The sequence below is a fragment of the Python bivittatus genome, unplaced genomic scaffold, assembly GCF_059951505.1.
Source record: "Python bivittatus isolate LINGU-HERP-01145 unplaced genomic scaffold, Pbiv_v1 ctg000020_np1212, whole genome shotgun sequence".
NCBI lineage: Eukaryota > Metazoa > Chordata > Lepidosauria > Squamata > Pythonidae > Python > Python bivittatus.
Genome location: NW_028277030.1, coordinates 27,238,471 through 27,264,542, shown reverse-complemented (window position 1 = coordinate 27,264,542; position 26,072 = coordinate 27,238,471). Strand labels below are relative to the sequence as shown.

At 38.3% G+C, this 26,072-nt stretch overlaps 1 protein-coding gene across 7 annotated transcripts in view; it reads left to right on the top strand.

The window, feature by feature from the left end:
- ASAP2 (ArfGAP with SH3 domain, ankyrin repeat and PH domain 2) overlaps positions 1 to 26,072 on the top strand; it is a 111,617-nt gene that overhangs the window by 50,017 nt on the left and 35,528 nt on the right. For all 7 annotated transcript variants that reach the window (XM_088136410.1, XM_088136407.1, XM_088136394.1 and 4 more), the window contains 7 exons: positions 1,169 to 1,298; positions 3,005 to 3,090; positions 8,680 to 8,755; positions 10,724 to 10,810; positions 14,317 to 14,420; positions 14,619 to 14,688; positions 25,838 to 25,925. In XM_088136410.1, the coding sequence (XP_087992536.1) occupies positions 1,169 to 1,298; positions 3,005 to 3,090; positions 8,680 to 8,755; positions 10,724 to 10,810; positions 14,317 to 14,420; positions 14,619 to 14,688; positions 25,838 to 25,925 (641 nt within the window). The remainder of the gene's footprint in view (positions 1 to 1,168; positions 1,299 to 3,004; positions 3,091 to 8,679; positions 8,756 to 10,723; positions 10,811 to 14,316; positions 14,421 to 14,618; positions 14,689 to 25,837; positions 25,926 to 26,072) is intronic.

Below are 26,072 nucleotides of genomic sequence, written 5' to 3'. Positions count from 1 at the left end.
GTAAAGTGCTCTGTGACAAGGAAAAGCTGTGTAAAGCTCACAGCTTGATAGAATGCTGATTATGGAATGATGGCATATGATACTGAGGATGTAGTAAAAGTAGGCCAAGTTATGGGGACATTTCAGTAACACATGTCACCTTCCTGTAGATCATGGAAAGGGTCTCCATAATACAATTTCTTCTTGGACTTTTAAGTTATTACGGGGAAGTCTGGACACCATATGGAGCTTCTGAGAGCTTGTTCAGAAAGGTCTAGTGCAAGTGCTGCATCTTAGCATTTGATTAATGCAGAAGTGCTGAACCGGAACTGGATGAACTTTTGGGTTCCCTTTCTTAGTTCTCAAAAAAAATATATCAAGATTTGGGGAAGCAAGAGAAAAAGAAATCCATCTGTAACATTCATTCTTTCTCAATACTGCATGAATTATAAATGCAATACTGTTGCATGATGCTTCTCCAGCATTAAAAAGTGGGAATAATATTTTGAAATCTGGGTTTGCATGTGGGCTTGCATTGTCCTTCATGCATCAGTGTTGATACCTGAGAGCAATAAGCTTCATTTGCAAGGATTTTCCTGAGTAATCAAAACTTGCTTTCAGTGCCTTAAAAATTCACATTTTTTCCCTGTGGTATCCTTTTAAAGGTCAATTTTTATCATTATTTCATTTTCTGATTTTTTTCTATATAGCTGTATCACTGTTACAAATGAATAAATTTGTAGGAAACCTAAATTCCAATAGAGGCGAATATGTGTAGCTCAGGGTTGAACTGTGGAGTCCTTGGGGTTCTCTGAGCTTGGTTCTTTGGCTCTGTGCACTGAAGATGTTACCTAGCCGGGTAATGAAACATTTGCAAGAAAAGAACCAAGCTCAGAGAACCCCAAGGACTCCACAAACCTAAATCCTTCAGAGTGGCTGCTTGTGTCTGAGCCATGCAACTCAAAATATTTTGGCCATCCCTGATCTAGCAGATCTTGGTCGGTCCTGAGTTATTCTTGTTTAAGGATACAGTGTTGTTGATCCAAAGTTATAGACAACAGTATTGCCTCACTAACCTTGGTGATGCTTTGTACTTCAGTTTAAAATGGGTAGTACTGTTCTGAAACAACAACAATTAACAAATGAAGCTTAGGGTAAAGCATAATTTTATTTATTTTCTTCCATATAGGACAAAAATAGAAAAAGAGAAAAAAGAACACGCTAAATTACATGGAATGATTCGCACAGAAATTAGTGGCGCTGAAATAGCAGAAGAGATGGAAAAAGAGCGAAGATTCTTCCAGTTGCAGATGTGTGAGGTAAGAGTATACAAGGAGCAATTTTCATTCTTCCCTAACACAAATGAATCATGTTATACAGGTTCTGCAGGAGAACTGTCTGAAGAGAATTTTGATTCTACTGATTTTTATTTCAGGGTATTTCTTCTGTTGGCACAATTACTTTACATTTTATCCATTATAAATCAACAGATTTGCAGATAATAAACCAGCCCCCTTAATCAGACCCTTTATATAACTGTTCCATCCTAGGCTGAGAGGATTGTCTCTTTTGCGCATTTATGTTACCATCTGCTGCACAGTAGTGTTAGAAAATGAAAATGTCAGTTGATTTAGTTAAGCTGGGATGTTTAACAGCTGTTGAGAAAACACTGCTGATGCCTTGAAGAGTTGTAATGATTCTTCAGCCTATAGATTGTTCTGCAGCAATTCAGTGTGCTAATTTTAGTTTTCAACTTGGTTGTTCTTTGGTCTTATACAATGGTAACTCACCTTCTTGAAATTACATTTGGGGAAGAGATTGGAAATCTGGTGGGCAACTCTCTGCTTCTCTCTTCTTCCATGCCTTTTGTCTTCCCACACCTCTCTACTACTTACATGAGAATATGGCATCATGTCTAAATCAGATATGAATAGGAATAGAGTAGCAAACTGGGGAATTATGGCAAAAAGGACTTTGAGAATGGTATAAATAAAACAAAAGATGTCTCTGTAACTGTGTGGAAAAGGATGATTTCTCTACTCCAGTGTGTGCTTTGGGATTCTTCTGTTATTTTTCCCCTGTTGTGTCTCATTCTTCACAATAATAAAAGGATAAATAACTTCATTCTTAAAATACCCATTAGAGGGATCTTCTCATTAACGACATAAGGGGATATGGTCATAATAAGTTTATTGTATCCATGTGTGTGCTTTCTGCTGGCGTTTTTTCAGTTAGGTTCCAAGATTAATTTAGCAAAAAGAAATTGGTTTTTGTTCATCTGAGCAGAGATAACAATGCTAGGTGTTTATGATCAATTATTTGTTCTATTTTATGTGTAGCTTGTATAAAACATATATTTGTCCACTGAGTAATAGTTTTTAAGTGGGGAGAGCTGTTCTGGAGTGGCTTGCATATAGAAAATATATTTCAGTTTTTGGACACCGAGTCGATTTTGTATTATTTAAAGAAATTGACTAGCAGCATTACTATATTGCATTCTGCTAAGCAGTCACATACAATATGTGTATGTTTGTGGGGCTGAGGAAGGGAAATAATGGGATTCACGATAATTTACGTGTGAATCTCATATAAATCAAGTGGCCTAATTTCCAAGCAACCATATTTTAGATTGCTGTCTCAAGCAACACCATTTGTTTCTACTTAGGAAATGTTCCTAGTGCTCTAAGGAGATGGTACTACTGAAGGGTAATGTTTAGAAGAACTCCTTTGTTTCAACAGTGCTGCTTTTTAATGAAGCCTTAAATACATAGAACTGTACAATAGGACGTAGCCCATAGCCTCCTTTGTTTATTTTATTAATTAAGACATCATTAATAATTTATTATTAAATTATTATTTACTCTTAAGCTTATTCATGAAGCTTAATGACTAAGGGAACCTTCTCAGGCAGCATATACTGTACAGTGCTATGTTGTTTGAACTGATTTAAAATATTTCAATATTACTTGCTCAGTGACTCTAATTCCAAAACAGTAAATATTCTTTTTGTGTGCTTTGTCAACAGTACCTGCTGAAAGTCAATGAAATCAAGATTAAGAAAGGAGTTGACTTGCTTCAAAACCTGATCAAGTATTTCCATGCACAGTGCAAGTATGTTTTTCATCATGATAATGAAGTGCTCTCTGAAAATGTTGTTCTTATTAGTTTGTGTGGCAAATTGCATCACTGACTTTTTAAAAAAATCTGTACTACTCAACTGTTCGTCTTTCACAGATATTCTTCTATCAGGCACAGTGATTTAAAGGGCTGATTGTTGTTTTAAGGGTTTATTATTTCCATTTAAATGAGGCATAGACTGAGTTAATATTATGGCATATACTAATATTTTATCTTTAATTTCCACCTGGACATTTAGTCATAAATCTTGCCATTAAAGAAAAGTGAGGCAGGCTGCTATTAGGAGAATGCCAAAAATTTCAAAGTTTGAAATAGTTCAAGCTGCAACTGTGTTTTTTAATTCAAAACAGGTTCTTTGCATTTAAGACAAGTTCTTCCAACTTTGCCAGAAGTTTTCTGACCACTCCAAAAGTGCTCTAAGCTCCATAGAGGCCCATTTGAGCTCAGAACACTTCTGGAATGATTGGATCGGCATTGGAATACTTCAGATAAAGTCATAACATTCTGTTCTGGAATTCGGAAACAGCATGTTTTAAGCTCAAAATACTTCATGTTTTGCCCAACACTTGCATGCCAGCTTTTGTATTTTGTAGAATTTGCCAAGTGGAATTTGTTAAGTTACTAACTGGGAGAGGAAGTAGAACCGTACCCTCATTCACTTGGCTAAAATAAGAAAGGAGAAACTGCAGAATTCTGATTTTCATCATCCCACCTTTGGGCGTTGTAGCAAAAAGCAATCTTCCTGTTAAAAACAGGTCTAAACCAGTGTTGTTTCAAAGAAGTAAATTAGTTCACTGGACTCAGAAAGAACATACAGTAATTCAAAACATATAGTTTAATCTGCTTGCATGATTGGGGACTTTGCTGCTAAATATCAGGCATCATTGGCAATTTCTCTGCAGGATAATACTATGGAACATGAATTCTATAATACTGTGGGACAGGCAATCTTTTCAGAGCAGGGGCAAATTTGGGATTTTGAGACCTGCACTAGGTGCTTTTACAAAATATTGGTCAGAGCCAGTCACAAAATGCTCATTTACCAGAAGGCAAACTTGCCCTCAGAGATGGTCTCTGCCATTCCATGGAACGTGTGGGATCCATAAGTATTGCTGCAGATGATTCTGATGCTAAGAGACTGGTGCTCTTCATTGCAGCACTTTTATTTTTTTAAGAGGGAGAATCTTTAAGAAGGGCAGGGAACCTGGTCTGAACCAAAAGAGGTGTGTGTGGGCATCATATTGCCTACCCATACTGTGGAAGGTAAGCAAGATGAGAAAGACGTTAATTTCACAAGACTAGCTAGGTTCCTAGATTTACAGAAGATATTATTGGGGTGGCTGGGATCATAACTTACATGTGAAAGTCTGAAGATAATATTTGAAAATAATTTTTTGAGAATGATAAATTAACTGGCTTGCTTCAACCATTGTACTGTCATGGTTTATATAACCATCATTTATTGATCTGAACCATAATTTAACACTAAAAGTGAACTGAATTATGGCTTGGCAAGATATGTGATCCCAGCCATAGTAATGAACTGTAGACAGATAATAATTAATTATAGTCATACCTGAACATAAACAAACAAGGATTTGGTTGTAGGCCTGTCTGCCACCTGTTTCTCAGGCAACAAAATTACATTGCAGTTTGTCTTGACTTAGGAGATTGAATTAATGAAAACTCCCAAGGACTGCTGCGTTGGTCCTGTTACGTGAGCATTAAAGCATCACAGCTAAAAACTCCATAATAATGTCATGAAGCATACATTTGAGTTAAGATTTTCTGTCTCCATGTTATACCCTTTCAGACTACTACATGCATGTCATATGAATTACGGGTCTTCAAACTCTCTGTTATGACACCCTCCCAGTTCATAAGGAACTTGGAATAAGAGGGTTGCAAACTTTTTGAGATCTGATAACCTTGTTCAGGCAAAGCAGGAGCAATGTAAAAACATTGCTTCCCACTTGGACAGTTATGGTTCTGCAGTTTGAAAACCCCTGTGATATTGTGAGGGACTGTGAGAATCAGACTTAAGAGGAGTTCAGTGAGTACTAGAAGAGGCAGCCCAGCCCAGAAGGAAGGCTATGGGAAGGAAATGTTTCAGAGAGCTGTAACTGGCTTGCCATAAGCCTATCTGGTAACTTACTTTTAAGAGTTTTCAAGATTATGTTTTTACCCTGACTAATCCTGGTTGCCCAGACTCAACCTGTGCCCAGATGCTGCTCATAGACAAACTGCCTTCTGATACAGCGCATGTGGCTACGTTTTGTGCAGCAGCATGAAGATCTGCTGGACCTTGATGGGCCAATTTTCCCCTAGCTAAACACACTCTATGTAACTATGTAACTGAAATCCACTTAAATTTTAAATATCACTTTTTTGCAATTTTAGATGTTATTATAGTTTATATAATTTTAGTGTCTATTTTATAACTTACATATAGACTGTATCCTGAACCTCCCTTGCTCATAGATGCTAGTTAGGTTGTTTTATAAATGTATTTTAACTTTGTTTTAAATTTTATTTTGTTTATTATCTATTAAGATATATTCACAGGGCAGTCTGCTTGTATTGGTCTACAACCACAGTAAATAAATTGATTGATTGATTACCGTGACGAGCATTAAAGATGCCTTCCTGAAACTTCTGTGGTTCTTCCTTCTGGAGTTTGCCAGCTATGTGGGCTTGATAGATATATAGATTAAAATTTAAATATGGCATAACTATTTCTTGTCAAACCCTAACCCCAATGAAATCATTAGTTTTATTCATGGACAGGTCATACAAATTCTTTTATCTTTTTAGGAGATCATGGTACCACAAAGCTCTGCATTGAGTTCTAACCCTTAATTAAGCATCACATTACAATTTAAATCCCGCTTTTTGTTAATCTAGGTGTATGATTTGCTGGCACTTTAGTTTTTCTCATGCAAGGAAAAAAGCTAAGCCACAATATTGGAACAAATAGTGCAGTGGGGATATTTTAATACTTTTATTCTCAAATGTCAGATGCCTGAAGAATCAGGAATAGAGTATACTTTTGTGTACACTTTCTCCTCTGAAACTCTCTTCTCAAGAGAGTGGTATAGTACAGGTAGTCCTCGCTTAACGACCCTAATTGGGACTAGAATTTCCGTTGCTAAGCAATGTGGTTGTTAGGTGAAACATGTGACTACACTGCTTAGCGACGTCAGTTTCAGTAGTCCTTGTTGTGGTTGTTAGGTCAGGATTGTGCCATCATTACGCAAGGACCTCATGCTTCTGCTCTGCTGTGCTTGCCTCTGCTTCAACTCCCCCCACCCACCTATCTCCCCCCAGCTCTACACTTTTAGCCACCCTGCACTCTGCTGCCCCTCCCACCCTGCACTGCGCCACCCTTGCTGCCCCTCCCACCCTGTGCTCTGCCCTGCACTCCTGCCACCCTGCACTCCACTGGCCTATGCTCAGCAGCCTTGTGAAGGGCCAGGCCAGGTGCACCTCATCAGCAGTGGGAGAAAGAAGATGGCGAAGGTCAGCTGGGAGCATCAGGGGTGGCGGAGTGCAGGGGGGCAGGGCGGTGGAGTGCAGTATGGTGGGGGTCCAGGGCAGCAGGGCCAGCAGAGCTCAGGGCAGCCAAAAAGGTCAGAGATGGCTGAGATAGGTGGGTAGGGGAAGCTGAAGTGCACCCTGTGGTCGTAAATGTGGGCAGGCTGCCAAGTGCCTGAATTTTGATCCTGTGACCACAGGGGTGCTGCAACGGCCGTAACTTCAAGGACTGGGCATAAGTACCATTTGTTCAGTGTCGTCATAACTTCAAACAGTCACTGAATGAATGGTCATTAAGTGAGAACTACCCATAATATCTCATAGAAAATTATGGCTGAGAAGTATGATTTGTCTAACCAGTTTTCTTGAATAAGCCCCTTTTATACTGTATTTATTTTAATGTATTGTGTGAATCCAGCCACTAGGATTTGTAAATCATAGTTTACAGCAAAAGTGAGCCCAAGATCCCTTTCCAGGGTGTTGTGCTGAAACTGTCAAATTTAGGTAATACAATTAATTAATCATTAAAATTAAGATTAAAATTAAACAATTAAGCCTTGAGTGTTGGAATGAACAAAAGCTGGAATATACATGCAATAATAATAATAATAAATCAAAATAAAGTAGGTGCAAGTAAGTAAGTAATCAGTTTATTGTTGTGACTGCAGGTCATAAAAATGTGGCAGGACATAAAAAGAAAAATAATAGTAATAAAAAGAAATGCCACGTACATAAAAAGAAGTACAACAATCAAGGAAATTAAATTGAACAAATACCCAGTGCTACAATTTTGAACATATACATTTATTACTGAGTTTAGAAGAGAGTAGCAAAACTAGCGACCTGACTGCTAACAAATGGAATTGCATCTGCAAGAAGGTAATCCAATCCTTCTGCATCTGATCCTCTCAGTCTTTCTATCGCCAATGTTTTTCCACTGATCTCATAGATAGGGCAGTAGAGGACATAGTGAATGATGTCCTCTACTTGGCAGGTGCCACAGGGACAAAAGTATTGCTCTATGAAGTGTTTGCAGAATGTCTTTTCCTTTTGAGATATGCTGAAGGCATAATCTGTAAGTGGATGGATGTAAAGCCTTCTTGGGTGGTGCACAGGTCATATTAACCAGATACTGGGAAAGAGGCTTCTGTGTTTCTTTTGACTGGGGGTACCAGAATGAAAACTTCAATGGCTACTACAATGGTGTCTTTACTGGCATCCCTTTTGAAGAACCGATCTCTACACCTTTTTCTGGTCCAAAATCTAAGTTCCTCCATGGGGAGCAGGGAGTATAGTTGGAGGATATGAGACAAAAGTTGGAGGATATGAGATGAGTTGGAGGATATGAGTTTTTCCTGCCCCCTCCCCAATAAAGCAGGTAGCAAAATTTACCTTGAAGGCTTTCTAATTTCTTATAGTACCTTAGCAGTACAAACTGGACTTTAACAGTGACTGGGGATAACTCTGCCTCCAACCCTAGATGGGCAGCAGGAATGTCCTGAAAATAAATAAGGTTTATTAAATCCCACGCTGAGTCCAAAAAGAAAAGGGGAGAAAAGAAACACCAAATATGCTGTCCTTTCTCCCTCCAGTGGTATCACTCCTAGTCTGTGACTTGGTGTGATATATAAGCTGATCCATTGTGGCCTATTTCTAATATATGTGTTCATTTAAAACGTTTATATACTAAAAATCCCAAAGCAGTTTCCTCTTCAGTAAACCATGATTAAAATTCATTGCTTTGTGTGAACCCAGCCATTGTCTTTATCCCGAGATTTCTGGCTCTTGCCTATCTTATGCCATTAAAGATTCCTTATTGCAGAAAGTATTAATTAAATGTAGGTATGCTAAAGTCTTTTCACAGATTTTCTAATTTCAGTAGTGGACCCCTTGAGCATCATAAAATACATAAATGTATATTAAGCAAAGCTAATGCTTTGCATTAGCTAATCCTTTACAAAACTTTGGAAACCTTACATTAACATTTATAGTTCCTTTTTTTAAAAAACGTTTTTTTTCCTTTCAAAGCTTCTTTCAGGATGGTCTAAAAGCAGTTGAAAGCCTCAAACCCTCAATAGAAAAGCTCTCCACAGATCTTCACACTGTAAGTAGCTGTATGTTAGTCATATTTTTTTGGACTCATCCCAACTTCTAAACTGGACATTCTGAGGGAGCTCATAAAATTCATAAAACACAAAATTGTATTTAAAAACAAACAGAAGCAACAAAAACAAAAGCTGCATTTATTTAAAGTTTAAAAGCAAAAAAGTAAATAATTTATGAGGGGCTCTATATTGGTGGAAAAAACAGGTTTTAAATTTCTGAATTGAAAAAAAATTAAAAAATGGAGAAGAAGTATGTCTAGATTTTCTGGACATGGCGATCAAGAGAAGAGGCAAATTTAAGTAAAACAGCAACAGATATGTGGTGATATTTTGCCTGCCTAGCTCTCCTGTGATCATGCAAACTGGTATTACTGGATTGCCATGGTAATGCAGCTGAGTTGAAACCAAGTGCTTAAAAGGTCACCTCTTCCACTACTACCCCACATGTGAACTGAGATCACATGGGGACGCCTTGTTTATGGGATCAGCTTGCAGTGTAGTGGCCATGAAGAAGACCTCAGTGGCACCATCCAAACGACAGAACTCTTTCCTGAGAGAGGCGCATCTGGTCCTCTAAGCCAGTGTTTCTCAACCTCAGCAACTTTAAGATGCATGCTGGCTGGGGAATTCTGGGAGTTGATGTCCACACATCTTAAAGTTGATAAGGTTGAGAAACACTGCTCTGAGCTATTCTAATCCAAACAACAAGTGAAGAGATGCCTGTTTATTCAGTCTTTTTTATTTATTTGTTTGTTTGTTTAATATGCCGCCCATCTCCCCCAGAGGGTGACTCTGGGCAGCTCACAATTTAAAAAATTGTGATATGGTAACAGCTGCCCCAGGAATATATTACCTTTTAGATATTTTTAAAAATTAACTTTGTTATACACTGTTACATTTTTGTCTTTTACTGTTTGATGATTTTAATTATTCATTTAATTACTATGGGGTGTGTTTAGAGTTCTTCCATATACTGCTGTGGGTGGATGTAAAGTTACAGAAGACTATCCCCTGGGAAGACAGAAGGGTTGGGAAAATTCCAAACCTTTGAATGATCCTGCAAACACATTTCTGGGTCATAAATTATTTATTTATGTACATTATTTTACTGTATTTTAATTAGTATTCTTGTTTTATTGTAAACCACGTGGAGTTGCTTCTTGAGGGAGATGGGTGGTGACTAAATTTGAAGTATAAATAAATGTCTGGGAATGAAATTAGTAATGGTCTACTGGAGGTTAGCAGTGTTGATGTGCAGAAGAGTAGTTGGTTTTCTGTTAGCTGAGCCTCTAGATGTTGTTCTAATCTAATCATGCCGAAAGAACCTGGGTGAAAGTCTGTCTTTTATATTAATACCTTTTTAATCCAATTAGAATGTATTGGTTATTGAGTAGATTAGAAGTATAAATACTAATAATGACAATAATAGAGATAAAGCATAGACCACTGAGTCACAATTTTCTCATCTTGTAACCCCTCAGGTACATACTTCTGTGCCCTTCCTTATTAGCCTCATTTTTATCAAATATTGATAAGAAAGAACCTAGTTGTGATAATTGATTGACTGATTATGTACCAACAAGTTGGTGTCAACTCTTAATGTCCACATAGATAAATGTTCTGCAGCACAAGGTAACAGTTAAAATTAATGTTAATCACAACAGGAAAATGTAGATGGAATTGCCTCCTCAGACTAAAAAAGTGCCTAGTCTAGCACTACTTTTCATTATGGCTAACAAGATTCTTGGAGAAAGCCTACAATCGAGACATGAGAACATTACAATCCTACCCCTCATTGTGTTTCTTAGCAACAGATGCTGAGAACTATGCTCCACTATTCTGATAGTGGAGACTTCACAACAACTATGATAAGGAGATACAGTCTCTCTGGCAAGAGGCATTTTCCCTGCCCCCATACAAAATGCGCCCTGACAATTTTATTTTGAACTGTTATGTCTCCACTCCAGATAAAGCAAGTGCAGGATGAAGAAAGAAAACAATTAATTCAACTTAGGGATATTTTAAAATCTGCACTTCAGGTTGATCAGAAGGAGGTGAGCATATAAACTGATATAATATGCCTTTCAAGTTTAATGGAAGCATTTACAGTTTTACTGATTGTATGAAATTAATATATTTTACATTAGATTCAACATGATTTTGTTCAGATTTCTTAGAAAATTGCGGCAAGGCTTATTCTCTTCCTGCACAAATTCTTTTGGACTTGTTTTTAACTGGGTGCTATCATAACAGAATTGCAGGATTTTTAAACTATTTTTTTCAGGGAGAGTTCAATATATTATTCTGTAGTCATGTGATGGCTTTTGGAATTGCTCCCAAAGTTCTTGTAAACAAACAAACAAGGATTTCTGCTGAAAGTGTCAAATCTCTGCCTTTTTCTGCAAAGTTGCCAGTGGATTCTTAGGTTTATATGCCTTTGTATACAATCTTTAGCTCCCAGAGTCCTTCCAGAATTTATCTTAGAACAATTTTTTATGTGTGAAAGAAGGGGGAAATTATTAAGTATATGGTGAGTAATCACATTAACTAATTAAATTATAATTCTAATAAATGTAAATTGAATTTAATTTTTGTCCTGACCTCATCCACTTTATATTGATCCCACTCCTTTGGGGAAGTTCAGATCCTGGCATTCCGCTCAAAAGCTAAGTCACCTCAGCCTGAAAAAGATTGCAAATTCTGCCTTATATTAGATATAGACCCTGCGTTGGCATCCATGGGTATCCCTCTGCAACCTTCACCATGGCCATCTCCAGACAAGTTCCCGTCTCTCTATCAGAGTTTCCAACATGCTGCTTTGATTAAAATTACTACTGGGTGTAGCTTGAGGCAAGTTTACTGAATCAGAGGGGGAAGATAGGGGGACAGCTTAGAATTATAAATGCATAAAAACTTCATAGACACTCTAGCTGAGCGTGCAGTAACGCCTCTGTAAGTGCAGGTTTCTTTGTTGGGTTATGGCTTTAGTGAGGAGACTCCCCGAAGGCTTCTAGCCTTTGCAGATTGGGATGAATTACCTGTAATTTACAAGTAGGAAACAAAATATTTAGCTGTTAGTATGTTACTATTTGCTGCTTCTGAATGCTAATCACCATGTCCCCACCTGTTGTATCCTTAAACAATGTAAAGACTTTAGTATAGAATCTGTTCATTGGTAGTTTGGGATATACATCTTCGAAACTTGAGTGAGTACAGAAAAGTACGCTTTCAAAGCTGTATGCATATAACCTGTCACTATATTCTTCTGGTATGCTATCTGCTGTATGTGGTTTTTGCATTGCAACTGATCTACTTTTCTTCCTAAAATGCATTTGCCTTTTGTGACCGAAGTCTAGGAGAGTAAGTCCTTTAAATATTTTTTTAATAAAAAATACTCTGCATGATTGTCATGTGCTTTTCAAGAAACTGATGTTTTCTTCTTAAGATACCAGCATGTCAATTGTTTCTTCTATTTTGCATTTTGTGAGATTGTACATTTAATTATTTAACATGGATCAGTTGGATACAGGTCAAAAGTTTATACATGCTAATAGTGATCTCAGTTCTCCTCATACTATCACTTCTACAGCCAAAGCAACACAACCCACACTCACATTGTATTAGCAGAATTTCAGAAATACCACCCAAAAAGAAAAATACCACCCTTGACAAAGAAATAGCTGAATGAGGACTGAGCACCACTTTGGACAATTTTTGTTCAGTTTCCAACCTTCTCTTTTTAGGGAAGGTTGTGGAAAAGGTGGTTGCACTGCAGCTTCAATGGGCTCTGGATGAAATGGATTATCTAGACCCCTTTCAGTTGGGATTCAGGCAGGGGTATTGGATGGAGATAGCATTGGTCACACTCTTAGATGACCTCTGGCGGGAACAGGATGGGGGTAGTGTGTCTATCCTTGTCCTTGACCTCTCAGTGGCTTATCACGGTATCTTCCTGGACTGGCTCTGGGAGTTGGGGGTGGTCCGCATGGTGTTGTGTTGGTTCTCTTCCTTCCTCCAGGGCCGATTCCAGTCGGTGATGATGGGGGGGAGAGGTCCAGTCCGCAGCCCCTAATTTGTGGGGTGCCGCAGGGCTTGGTCCTTTCTCCCCTCCTGTTTAATATCTACTTGAGGCGGCTGGATGAGGTCATCCAACAGTTTGGGGTGAGGTATCACCAATATGCTGATGGTACCCAGCTTTATATCTCCACACCAGGCTGCCTGAGTGATGCTATGGACATCCTATCCCAGTATCTGGAGCCTGTGGGGGCCTGGATGGGCCGCAACAGGCTTTGGTTGAACTCAAGCAAGACTGAGTGGCTTTAGGTGTTTGGACCTTCTGGTGCCAGGAACCTTCCATTGTTGGTCTTGGACGGGGTGGCACCGCCTTAAACCTGGTGCAAAATCTGGGGATCCTCCTGGACTCTCAGCTTCTACTCAAAGGGCAGGTGGCAGCTATGGCTAGGAGTGCCTTTCCACACCTTCAGGTTGTGTGCCAGCTGTGTCCATTCCTGGACCGAGAGACCCTGCTCACTGTCACCTATACCCTCGTGACCTCTTGTCTGGATTACTGCAATGCACTCTACATGGGGCTGCCCTTGAAGAGCATTCAGAAGCTTCAACTGGTGCAGAATGCGGCAGTGCAAGTAGTAAATGGTGCCGGTTACTTGGCGCATGTAACACCATTACTCTGTGAGCTGTATTGGTTGCCAGTGTGTTTCTGGGTGCAATTCAAGGTGTTGGTTGTCACCTTTAAAGCCCTTCATGGTTTAGGACTGGGTTACTTAAGGAACCATCTCCCTCCAGTTGTTTCCGCCCATCCAATCCTGTTGGTAGGATGGGCATGCTTTGGGTCCTGTCAGCCAAAGAATTTAGGCTGGCGGGCCCTAGAAGACGTGCCGTTTCTGCTGTAGCACCCACCTTATGGAACATTCTCCCTCCAGAGATCAGGATGGCCTTGACCCTGCTGGCCTTTCGTAAGGCCTCAAAGACCTGGTTCTGTGCTAGGGCCTGGGGCCCCGAGCATGTGCGGGTACCCACTTCTTGGTTGTGTTAGTGATTTGGGTTGTTGTTTCTCAGGTTGCCTGTATTTTTAATGTTTATAATGTTTGTTATTGTTTTTATTCTATTTCAATTCTGTTTGCTGCCCAGAGTCACTCTTTAAGATGGGCAGACATATAAATTGAATAAAATAAATAAATGAACTCTCCAAATTTCTGAATGGGAGAATTCTGGCTGGAGAATTCCACATATCTTCAAGTTCCCAAGGTTGAGAAACACTGGTCTATATACTAGACTCATGTGATAATTGAAAGAGCCTTTAGCACTGCAACTGCGATGGATTTTCAAACCCGTGGGATTGTCTCCCTACAGCATTTACAGCCTAGGTATATTTAGATGATGTTGATGTTGTGTGGTTATTATTCATGATACATCTTTAGTGAACTTAGCAGTTCATATTTCTTCAAATATGAATAATGAGATGAGGAGAAAATGATTCTGAGATGATTGGGTTAGCAGCTACCCAAGCCACAATAATCTCTAACCAATATTTCTCTTGTAGGATTCTCAACTCCGTCAGAGTACAACTTACAGTTTACATCAACCTCAGGGAAATAAGGAGCATGGCACTGAAAGAGATGGCAGCCTCTATAAGAAAAGTGACGGGTATGTACAGTAATGCTACAGTATTTTAAATGTTTTAAAAAAAGAAAAAAAATGGGATTTTCTCCAAAAGCTCAAGTTAATTAAAACCTCCCAGAGTCACTTTTTAACGAGATAGGCAGTGACAAATTGGATATATAAACAAACAATAATAATTTACAATATAGATCACTCTGTCTCTTTTTCTTTTTAATAAAACAGAATCAGGAAAGTGTGGCAGAAGAGAAAGTGCACTGTTAAAAATGGCTTCCTAACTATTTCCCATGGTACAGTAAGTATTTGTTTATAGCATTCTATGTACACAGATGGTTGTTTATGTGAAAAAAGCCAAATTAATCTGCAATTATATTTATAGTTCTGGTATTACCTAGATTCTTTACAGAGCAATGAGATGTCTAGAGAATTAAATACTATTGATATGGAATTTGCCCACTTTTTCTCACTGTGCTTGATGATGAAGTATAAAAATAATTACATGCTTTATTTGGGTAAAAAGAATGAAGTCTTAATTCTGTGCAGATAAATAAGAACATGCTTGAAGCTCTATGACTGTTGCATTTTTTTAAAGCATTAGCTCATGTACATTGTACAGATCCTTATAGTGTGCACCAAGGATTAAAATGAAATCTGCTGAACTACTTTTCAAGCAGGATCACAGGAAAGATAGATATATATTCTGCCACTTGGCCTGGGGTGGGGAGGGAAGACATTAAGCATGGGATGGCTAGCCCCTTAGAGGCCTGTCTGCAGCTCTGGAAACCATCAGCCTCTTGGATTTTCTCTTTTTTCTTTTCTTTTAGTAACGTTTTGTTCAGTTTTTATGTTTTATGTGATTGTATATATATTTATTGTTTTAATGGGTTATGTGAGGCACCCAGAGTCCCCCATCAGGGGAGATGGGTGGAGATAAATTTAATAAATAAATAAAATAAATAAATAATATTGTTATTATGCCATCAGAAAATAAGGTTGAGGAAATGGAGATGCTTTATTTGATTAATTGACTTTTTAAATTTTTTCCTAATAATTTTATTAAAGATTATATAAAACAGATAAAACTAATACAAAAACCTAGTACAAAAATACATTAAAATAAAGGAAAAAATAATAATATTAGGAAGGTGCAGAGAAAAAAAATCCCTCTCAAAAAAGATAAGAAACTTCCCCCTTCATCCCCAGCAAGCAGATACAACATTAACAATTTATCACTGTCTCTTAAAATACAACCAAATACATCTTCATTCCATATTTCACCCCATTTTCTATAGACCCATCTCTAAATACTCAGTTCTCCTTATTAATCAACAAAAGGTGTAAAAATTAACAGACATAATTAACAACATAAGCATTTAGTCCCTCTTTCCATTTAAACATAATCTCCCTAATCCCTCTCTTAATAATCAAAATCTAATCCCAATTAACAATTAAACATTACAAAAAGATAAAAAATAACCATTAATCATCACCAGAGATAGCAACCCCTTATTAATCCCAATTAACAATTAAACGTTACAGAAAAATAAAAACTGTTAAACATTACCGGAAATAATAACCCCTTATTTATATACCAAAAATAGTAACATAGCTATTACAAACTAATCCATTACACCCAATTGAACATTTCCAAAAAAGAACTATCCAATCAAAGTAACCATTAAACATCACCAAAGATAGCAACCCATTACTTACCTATAATCAGATAAACCAATTTTGCATTTTTTCTTCTTCCTCCCATCAATCCTTGAATCCCACAAAGTTCTAACATCTGCTTGCTTCTACTATCCTTGTCTTTTTTCTTGAAATCCTTGTCATCTTTATCAAAGTCCATTTGTAATTTCAATGTAGCCACTCCAGTAGATCTCTTATATTCCAATTTAAACAGGTAATCCACATCATTCATTTTGATACATTATTTGTATATCTTTTTTTTATTTTTAGATGATCATCCAATTCCATTTGTAAATCCAATATTTCCGTCTCTTTCTTGTGGGTTATAATTTTTAAGTTCACCTTAAAGTCCATTTCAGTTTTATTCAAAGGGATTTGCTCCTCTTCAACAACTTTTGGCTTCAGTATTGGGTTAAATAGTCCAAGCATTTCTTGAGCCAGCTTATAAAACGTTTCCTTTAAAGTAGCCATCTAGTGCTGTCTACTGATTAACCTTCAAAGCTTTGTTATCAGGTCGAAATATAAAAATGATTTTTTCCCCCACATTAGAGGATCTTTTTAATTAGCTTCAAAGTCTTTCTTTAAATCAATTTCATCCAAATTCTTAGTGTTTAAAAACTTCCCAAAAAACAACACTATAGTCCCCCTTTTGTTATATATATATATTGCAAAAAATAAAGATCTTACAAAACTGGAAGCACATAGTTTTCTTTCTTTTTAAATGGATTGAAGAGAGACTTACCCAGTGAATGCCCAACTTGGAGTTCCGAAAGTTTTTTCAGTTTTAAAGAAATAAGAAAAAAATTAAACTCCAAGGTGATTAAAAATATGAGGTTTGGTCAAACTTTGAGTCCATGAAAAGGCTACATTAATGTCTCAGAGGATGATTGAATCCCATGACTCCCAGCTGATCACAAGTGACTGTAAAAACATCAGCTTCTGCTGTTGACTCACAAAAAAACCACCTGTCTGGAACGCGTGAGGGTAATCTCAAGATATCTTTTTTATCTGGAGAGAATTATCGGCAGTCTGAATCCTACATCCAGCTGCCTTTCAGCTGCAACGTCTTCAGCAGAGCACGGGGCGTCAGTTTGCCATTTCTCACTGGAAGTGACTGGCTTTTTTCATTTGGGAATTTATATTTACTTACTTAACAATTGTAAAAAATTCTGCTTAGTTCTTTCTTTATGCCTGTCAGGATGCTACTGCGATCATTAATGTCAGAAATTTCTGAAAGCAAGGACTGTTTGTTATTAAGCTGTCAGTTACTCTGTATGATATAAAGAGTAAATAACTGTATTGTTGATTGTGAATATTCAGATTATACAATCATAAATGCAATGTGTGATCAAATGTGTCAAATTTATAAAGTTTCACTCAGAGTAACATATTTCTATTCCAGTTTCCTCTTCCACATAGAAGAAACGTATTAGAAGAACTGACGACAGTAGCATTACAAAAAGTGTTGCATTCATACAAGCAATGATGTTATTTTAGAAGGTTTGGTGTGAATATCTATACTGAGTTCTTTATATGTGTAACTTTTTGCAAATTTGGTTACATCATGATTTTGCAGCATTTAAGCTTGCAGGAAAATCAACATGTATGCAAAGGCCTCCCTGATACAAACATCTTCGCGATATGCATGTGTGCACAAGACATCCTATGCTCGTTTTATGAAAAAGCAGTGAACTCGTAACAACTAAATAGGGCTATTGGATGTGCTCAATAATGGAATATACACTTTATAATTGTAAAAAGTTTATCAGTTAAACAAAATTATCTAAGGAGAACTTATAACTGATAAAAATGAATAGTGATAATATAACTGAGGATATGTTTTAAAAACCTTTTTTTACATTTTAAAATGTATTTTGATAACTAAAAAGGAAATGCTAGGTAGTTGAATTGACAATTTTCTTTTCAGTTTTTTCAGATATCTTAGGAATATCTTACTACTGCTTGGAAATACCTTACAGGTAGTCCTCAGTTAATGGCCACTCATTCAGCGACCATTTGAAATTATAGCAGTGCTGAACGAGTGGTACTGTCAGGTGCAGCCCAAACTCCACGAGACAGTACAGATACAGTTCTGTTGCATTTATTAGCTTCCACCTCAAAGACAGAATCTCTCGAGACTGAATCTAAACTTCCCAAGCCAGCAAGCCAAAACACCGTGAATTCCTTAGGGTGGTGCCAGTCTCATCTTCTTAACCGTCTCACGCTCCTGTTGGGGCTAAGGAAATGCTTATCTCCCTGAGCGCGGCCTTCATCAAACCATTCCATCACAGGTACTTACAACTGGTCCTCAAAGTTTCAGCCATCCCAGCACCCCTGTGGTCACATGATCGTGGTTTGGGTGCTTGGCAATTGGCTCACACTTACAATGGTTGCAGCGTCCCATGGGCACGTGATCGCCATTTGCGACCTTCCCTGTCGGCTTCCCACAAACAAAGTCAACGGAGAAGCCGACAGGAAAGGTCACAAATCTCTCTGGTGAGTCTCCCCCGCCCAAGAGCAGCCAACCCAAGCTTTGCTTCGCTCACACCCTGCTGCACCAGCCTCTTGCACACCCTCGTGTGCCCTCCCCCACCTGGCTGCAGCCACCCCAAGCCTCACTGCTCTTGTGCTCGTGTCAGCCACTTGCGCACCCTAACACACTCTCCCCCACCTGGCAGCAGCCACTTACTTGCCTGCCAGACTGCTTTCAAGCCACCTAGGACTTGCAGCTTCCTGCCGGCTTCCCCATTGACTTTTGTTGTCAGAATCTGGCAGGAAGTTGTGAGGAGGTCCTTGCTTAATGACATGTGAATCTCACTTAACAACAGCAATGGGGACTGCTGGGATTGCTGTTGCTAAGCGATGCAGTCATGTGACATCGTGCTTTACGACTGCATCGCTTAGTGATGGAAATTCCAGTCCCAATTACCGTTGTTAACCAAGGACTACCTGTATTGTAATGAAATAGCATTTCACTTTGTGCTGAATGTTCCTTCTTAGTTTTTGAAATTAGAGGAATAGGAAAGCATTTGTTCATACATTTTCTTTTCAAAAATAGTTTTCCCCCCATTTGTATTACTAATATAGTTCATTTTTGAAGGATCGTGAACAAATGGTACATATATCTCCTTTTTTCATATCTGGCTTCTCCCTCAATGTGCTGTTTAGTGTGTAGCATAGCAAATTAGATTATTGAACTACAGTGGAGCAAAAAAGTATTTAGTCAGCCACCAATTGTGCAAGTTCTCCCACTTAAAAAGATGAGAGAGGCCTGTAATTTTCATCATAGGTATACCTCAACTATGAGAGACAAAATGGGGGGGAAAATCCAGAAAATGACATTGTCTGATTTTTAAAGAATTTATTTGCAAATCATGGTGGAAAATAAGTATTTGGTCAATATCAAAAGTTCATCTCAATACTTTGTTATATATCCTTTGTTGGCAATGACAGAGGTCAAACGTTTTCTGTAAGTCTTCACAAGGTTTTCACACACTGTTGCTGGTATTTTGGCCCATTCCTCCATGCAGATCTCCTCTAGAGCAGTGATGTTTTGGGGCTGTCGCTGGGCAACACGGACTTTCAACTCCCTCCAAAGGTTTTCCATGGGGTTGAGATCTGGAGACTGGCTAGGCCACTCCAGGACCTTGAAATGCTTCTTACGAAGCCACTCCTTCATTGCCCGGGCGGTGTGTTTGGGATCATTGTCATGCTGAAAGACCAGCCACGTTTCATCTTCAATGCCCTTGCTGATGGAAGGAGGTGTTCACTCAAAATCTCACGATACATGGCCCCATTCATTCTTTCCTTTACACGGATCAGTCGTCCTGGTCCCTTTGCAGAAAAACAGCCCCAAAGCATGATGTTTCCACCCCCATGCTTCACAGTAGGTATGGTGTTCTTTGGATGCAACTCAGCATTCTCTCTCCTCCAAACACAACGAGTTGAGTTTAGACCAAAACGTTCTACTTTGGTTTCATCTGACCATATGACATTCTCCCAATCCTCTTCTGGATCATCCAAATGCTCTCTAGCAAACTTCAGACGGGCCCAGACATGTACTGGCTTAAGCAGGGGGACACGTCTGGCACTGCAGGATTTGAGTCCCTGGCGGCGTAGTGTGTTACTGATGGTAGCCTTTGCTACTTTGGTCCCAGCTCTCTGCAGGTCATTCACTAGGTCCCCCCATGTGGTTCTGGGATTTTTGCTCACCGTTCTTGTGATCATTTTGACCCCACGGGGTGAGATCTTGCATGGAGCCCCAGATCGAGGGAGATTATCAGTGGTCTTGTATGTCTTCCATTTTCTAATTCTTGCTCCCACAGTTGATTTCTTCACACCAAGCTGCTTGCCTATTGCAGATTCAGTCTTCCCAGCCTGGTGCAGGTCTACAATTTTGTTTCTGGTGTCCTTCAACAGCTCTTTGGTCTTGGCCATAGTGGAGTTTGGAGTGTGACTGTTTGAGGTTGTGGACAGGTGTCTTTTATACTGATAACAAGGTCAAACAGGTGCCATTACTACAGGTAACGAGTGGAGGACAGAGGAGCCTCTTAAAGAAGTAGTTACAGGTCTGTGAGAGCCAGACATCTTGCTTGTTTGTAGGTGACCAAATACTTATTTTCCACCATGATTTGCAAATAAATTCTTTAAAAATTAGACAATGTCATTTTCTGGATTTTTTTTCTCATTTTGTCTCTCATAGTTGAGGTATACCTATGATGAAAATTACAGGCCTCTCTCATCTTTTTAAGTGGGAGAAGTTGCACAATTGGTGGCTGGCTAAATACTTTTTTGCCCCACTGTATAATTAAGGCATGGTCACAGCAGGTTTCAGTGCCTGGCTGATCTCAGAAAAGCTAAGGAGGACTGGAACTGGTCATACTTGGATGGGAAAGCATCAGGAAATCACAGCTGTACGCAAGATGGGGGAGTTGGAAAAAACCTCCAGGAAGAAGTCAGCAGCAAACCACTTCTCTACTGCTGCCGAAGACAGAATCTTTAATTAATGACTGCACTAACTCTGGCTTGGAGGAGAATGCCATAAATTGCTCAAATGGACAGAACAGCAAATTAGAAATGGCGCTAAATAGGAAACTGGGAGGATAGCCCCAAGCAAGAGCACACAAGACTATGGTTTTTTTTTCTATACCTGTAAGCCATTATTTGGAAATTTATCTGAAGTGAGCCACTGTTTTCTTCCAAGCTGCTACGAAACCAGCTTCCATCATTCACAGCATTCCTGTATGTATCTGATTAGAATGCAAATTATTTTAAATGCAGTGGGTCTTACTCCCAGACAAAATTATATGGATTACAGCTTACACAGCTTTTGTGTAGTAAACCTGTTTCAAAGGATTTTTCTATACAAAACAGAGTATCTTTAAATAAAATAATAATCACAAGCAGAGTATGGTTTTATTTCCCAGTTTTAATTGGATTTTACATTCAATTTGCAAAGAAAAATACTTTACAAAAACTCCATGAATAGATAATAACTGATTTTCCAAGAGGAAGGTAAAAGTTAAGTTTATGGCTGGATGTTTTAGAGACTAGTGCTAGTTTTTGGAAGTCTATATTTGTGCTAGATCTAGATTTGGAAGTCTAGATTTGTGTCAGGTATGCGTTTCTTTAAATAGATAGAGTATTAGGGTTTTTGTTTTTTTGTTATAAATACTTGGGTGCTAAGATCTCACTGTCAGTCCTTCATTGTCAAAATATGACTGAACTGCTAATAAACTAGCCTCTCAGAATTAAAAGAACATCAGTCATATCTCTTGTTTTTGTCAGCATAAAAGAATGGCTGATCTCATTTAATTTGCAGTTATTAAGTCCAAATGGTAATTTAATACAAATAATAGTGTAGTTTGTGGGGAATAATTCAATCAATGTTATATTTGCAGTCCATTTTGTATCACTTGAAATACTAAGGTCTATTCAATTTCCAGTTTTTAACACTGCTGCTGCTTGCTTTCTTCAATAGCCACTCATAATTCCTTCTCCTTTTTTGGTTAGGTATCAGTCAGACAGACGTGATCAACTGATACTCAACTTTATAATTTAATTCCCAACCTCCTTTTGCTCTGGGTCATAGAACGTTTAAAATGCCTTATTTTTCACTTGTATCTTGCAATGGTGATTTGCAAATACAGGCAATTACAATTGACAGTTGTTTTATTTCATTTTGGCTGGTTCTACCCATTTTGCTAAGCTAGCCACTGTGGCTTCTAAACCATGGTTTAAGGTGTATGCACATGTGCAGAATTGTGTTATCTGAGGGCTGCATGCTGCCAGAGTGGGTGTGGCCAAGAATATGGGCTTTCTTTTTGCATCTTGGGTTGGTTAGAGGAGCAAAAATGAGTTCTTTAAAGCTAAGAGATTTGAAACACCCATTTTACCTCTTCTAAACAATGTTGGATAGAACTCTTGAACACTTACATAATATGTAATGCAATGTAATACAGCTATGTGCCTTGTTCAACAAATTATGTTTACAACAAACCATGCCTTAGTGAGATGTAGCAAAACAGTCATTTTAGAAGCTGGTTTGTGCTTAGGGAACCAGGTTACAACCGAAGCAGTCTTTCCAAGCACTTGCGGTGATTATTCTATACATAGTAGTGCTAAAGATCCTATGCTATGTCATAACTTGTATGCTTTGGTTTAATATCAATGCAGCTGTAGCTACTCTGATTTGAGTAAAATGAATACATCATGTGCTGAGAATTCCTCTGTTTATTATTGCTGCGGGTGTTCTGAGATTGAGGCTTAGATCAAATCAGACCTTGGGTTCTTCAAGTTAGAACCTGAAGACCTATCTGGTGCAGTGCTATTTCCTTCTGACTTTTCATATTTGGTTCTCAGTGATGAGCCTGGTGCCTTCCTTTGTCCATGTTCTATTCAGAAGAAATGGCTTCTTTTTTCTTCCTTTGATTTTGTATTAAATGTGTGTTCCTTCATTAGCATGTGCTGTTGTTTTGGAGGAGTTAGATTGGAAAGAGGGGAGTAGGGTGTAGTAGCATTTCTACCAGCTTAATCTTATTTCCCCCCTCCCCCTTTCCCCTTAAATCTGTTCTCAAATACCTTTTCTAAATAGGCACTTTCTCATCTAGAACAGCTTCTGTTTTAAATTAATTAACCTGGACACATTTGGGATAAAACTCACTTCAACATTCAGGCAAATTACCTTAAAAAAAGGGAAGAGGATGGACACTCATTATCAGTGGGCTCCTACATCATGTAAAGCCATGATGTGATTTTACTGGATTTCAGCTCGAAGAGAGATGGCACTTTCTATCATTTTAAGGGCTGCCACGTTCCAAAAGCGGAAAGAGCCAAGAATTCAAAGTGACTGGGTATAAAATCTTTGCTGAAAGTGACTTTTCTTAGCACACAAAAGTTCCTCTTCATTTATCTCTGCAAAAGTATTCCAGGAGATAGCATAGCATAGCATAGCAGAAGGAGAAGGAGAAGAAGAAGAAGGAGAAATCAGGGAGCGGAGAAGTGAGAAGAGCCAGAAAAGGGAAAGAAAGATAGTCCTGGGGATAATGAAAAAGCAGAAAAACTGGAGAGGGGAGAGATGCTGGTAGGTGGAGCAGATTGAGAACAGAGAGGAAAAACAGAAACATTATTTAGGAGAGTGAAACATCAGAAAAGTCAAATGTGAAGGCAGAGAAATGCAGAGGGGCATAGGAGACATGAAAACTGATGGGGAGGCAAGGAGCAGGTAGAAAAGATTGGTTGGAATGTGAGAGGAAGAGAGGAGGCAGTGGAAGAAACTGTGATCCCAGGCAAAGCACTGTGTGGATGCTGGGGAAGAGAAGATTGTGGGAGGTGAGGGGCAGTTTGCCTCACAGGTGACGACCCCATCGGGCTGCATCCAGTCCAGGGGCAATAGTTTGCTCATCTGGCTTGGAGTAGTGGACAAAGATAGCCCGTGTGGTGTAAGTGTGGTTTATGGCATACCATATTGTGCAAGCCCAGGCCATTTTTGGTTTGTTCAATAAATGCCAAGTTAGCCAATAGCTATGCATGCTTGCAGAGATATGCATGCATTTAAATATGAGAGGGAGCATCTTGACATATTTCAAGGTATGTTGCCTTTCAGAATGAAAAAAGAATGGATAACATTTGTACTGGCAGTGGCACGCGTTCCTAAAATTTCCAATTGAGAAACAAATAGTTCTAGTTATTTTTCTTGCTTTCATCAATTAGAAAAACCCATCTTTTCAAAGATTAAGTTCAAGAACATTTTCTGAAAAGAGCATCATTTCCAAGAAGCATAGATTTATTCAGTAAGGGACCAAAAAGGAATATTGTGTTCTCAGGAAGAAAAAGAAAAAGGAATAAATGCTGTGCCAAAAAACATCCACTAACTTTCCTGTTTGCAGTGCCAACATAACATTGCATTGATTTAGAAGTAGGTTTGCGCAGCACTAAGCCCATTGACTGCAGTTTTAATCAATTTTAATAAGACCCTTCAGGTCATACTCCTAATTTAAAACCCTGGAAACTCTGACTGCATACACTTGCTAGAACTGCTTCATTGGGTTTTAAAAGCTTTTTCTTCTTTTTTCTTTTAAGCTGGAAAATAAATTTTATTTCTTGGTTCAGTTTTGTTTCCTCTTGCTGCATTTCAATTCAATTTCTGGTTTTGATTCATTTCCTTAGAGCAAAGGTTGGAACTGAGTCCATTCCCTTACCTGCGCTAGCATGAAAAGTGGTCTCTCTATAGTAGAAAATAAAACACCACGAAAATTTTTGTCCCATTTTTCCTACCAATAATTGTTAAGAATAGAATACACTTCACCTTTGATTATGAATGCCACTAATGTCTGCTCGAGGTCTATGGCTGCAATAAATAATATGATTTTTTTTCTTGCTGTGCATATTATGGAATTGCTCTGTCTTCTTGTTTTAATGGTTAAGCTTTATATGTAATTTTGTATCATTCTGTCAGTTACCAAAGTAATTTGTCTTGAATGCTGTTGATCTGCCATAATTAATATAAGAAGTAAATGTTAATTGTAATGTGTAGTATTTAAACATAAGGGAGTCTTGCATTTCTTTTCAGTCCTATTAGGCCTCTTATAAAAATATATTCTATTTTAATTGGTCACCATTAATTTTATTACCAAACCAAATGTTTTCTCTGTAAGCTAAATGCCATTAGTCAAATTTTACAGCAGGAAAACTGTCCATAAGTAAATTACTGGCCCATTTTTTTTATCATGAAGTATAAATGGCATCGGTGTGAGTTGCTTAGAAGAATAAATTTGGAGCCACAGTGTATTTCTCTGTCCCTTATCAGCTTTTGGGGTCTTGTGTCTCTGAATAGACCAATGTTTTTCAAACGTGGCAACTTTAAGATGTGCAGACTTCAACTCCCAGAATTCCCCAGCCAGGATGTAGCCATGGGAATTCTGGGAGTCGAAGTCCACACATTTTAAAGTTGCCAAATTTGAAAAACACTGGAGAAGAGAGTATCTTACTATCATAACATAGGTGGTAGCACCCTGATTTACTTGTTAAATTTTAGATTGGTCCAAACCTGCCCTAAAATTAGTATTTCAACTTGTGGTAGCTTATTCAAAAACACTGAATATCTGTATATATCACTTATTTCTGCAAGCACAACTTTGATGCGCTTAACTGCAGGAGGATTTTTCTTTTCAGAATCAATGGTAACAGAAAATGTCTTTATTTATGTACTCTTACTAAGGGATTTCCTTTTTGTTTTGTTTTTCTTTAATTAGGCAAACCGACCTCCTGCAAAGCTCAATCTGTTAACTTGCCAAGTGAAAACAAATCCAGAAGAGAAAAAATGTTTTGACCTCATATCACGTAGGTTTGTTGTTCAGTTTTGTAGGTACTCTTATTTTAGTTAGTTCTACTTACTTCAGTATTGTCTCAGAAAAGGAGTTAATGGTGAGATTCCAAAGTTCAGTCCTAACAGTTAGAATATATTTACTGCAGCTTGCTGTGTTTAAA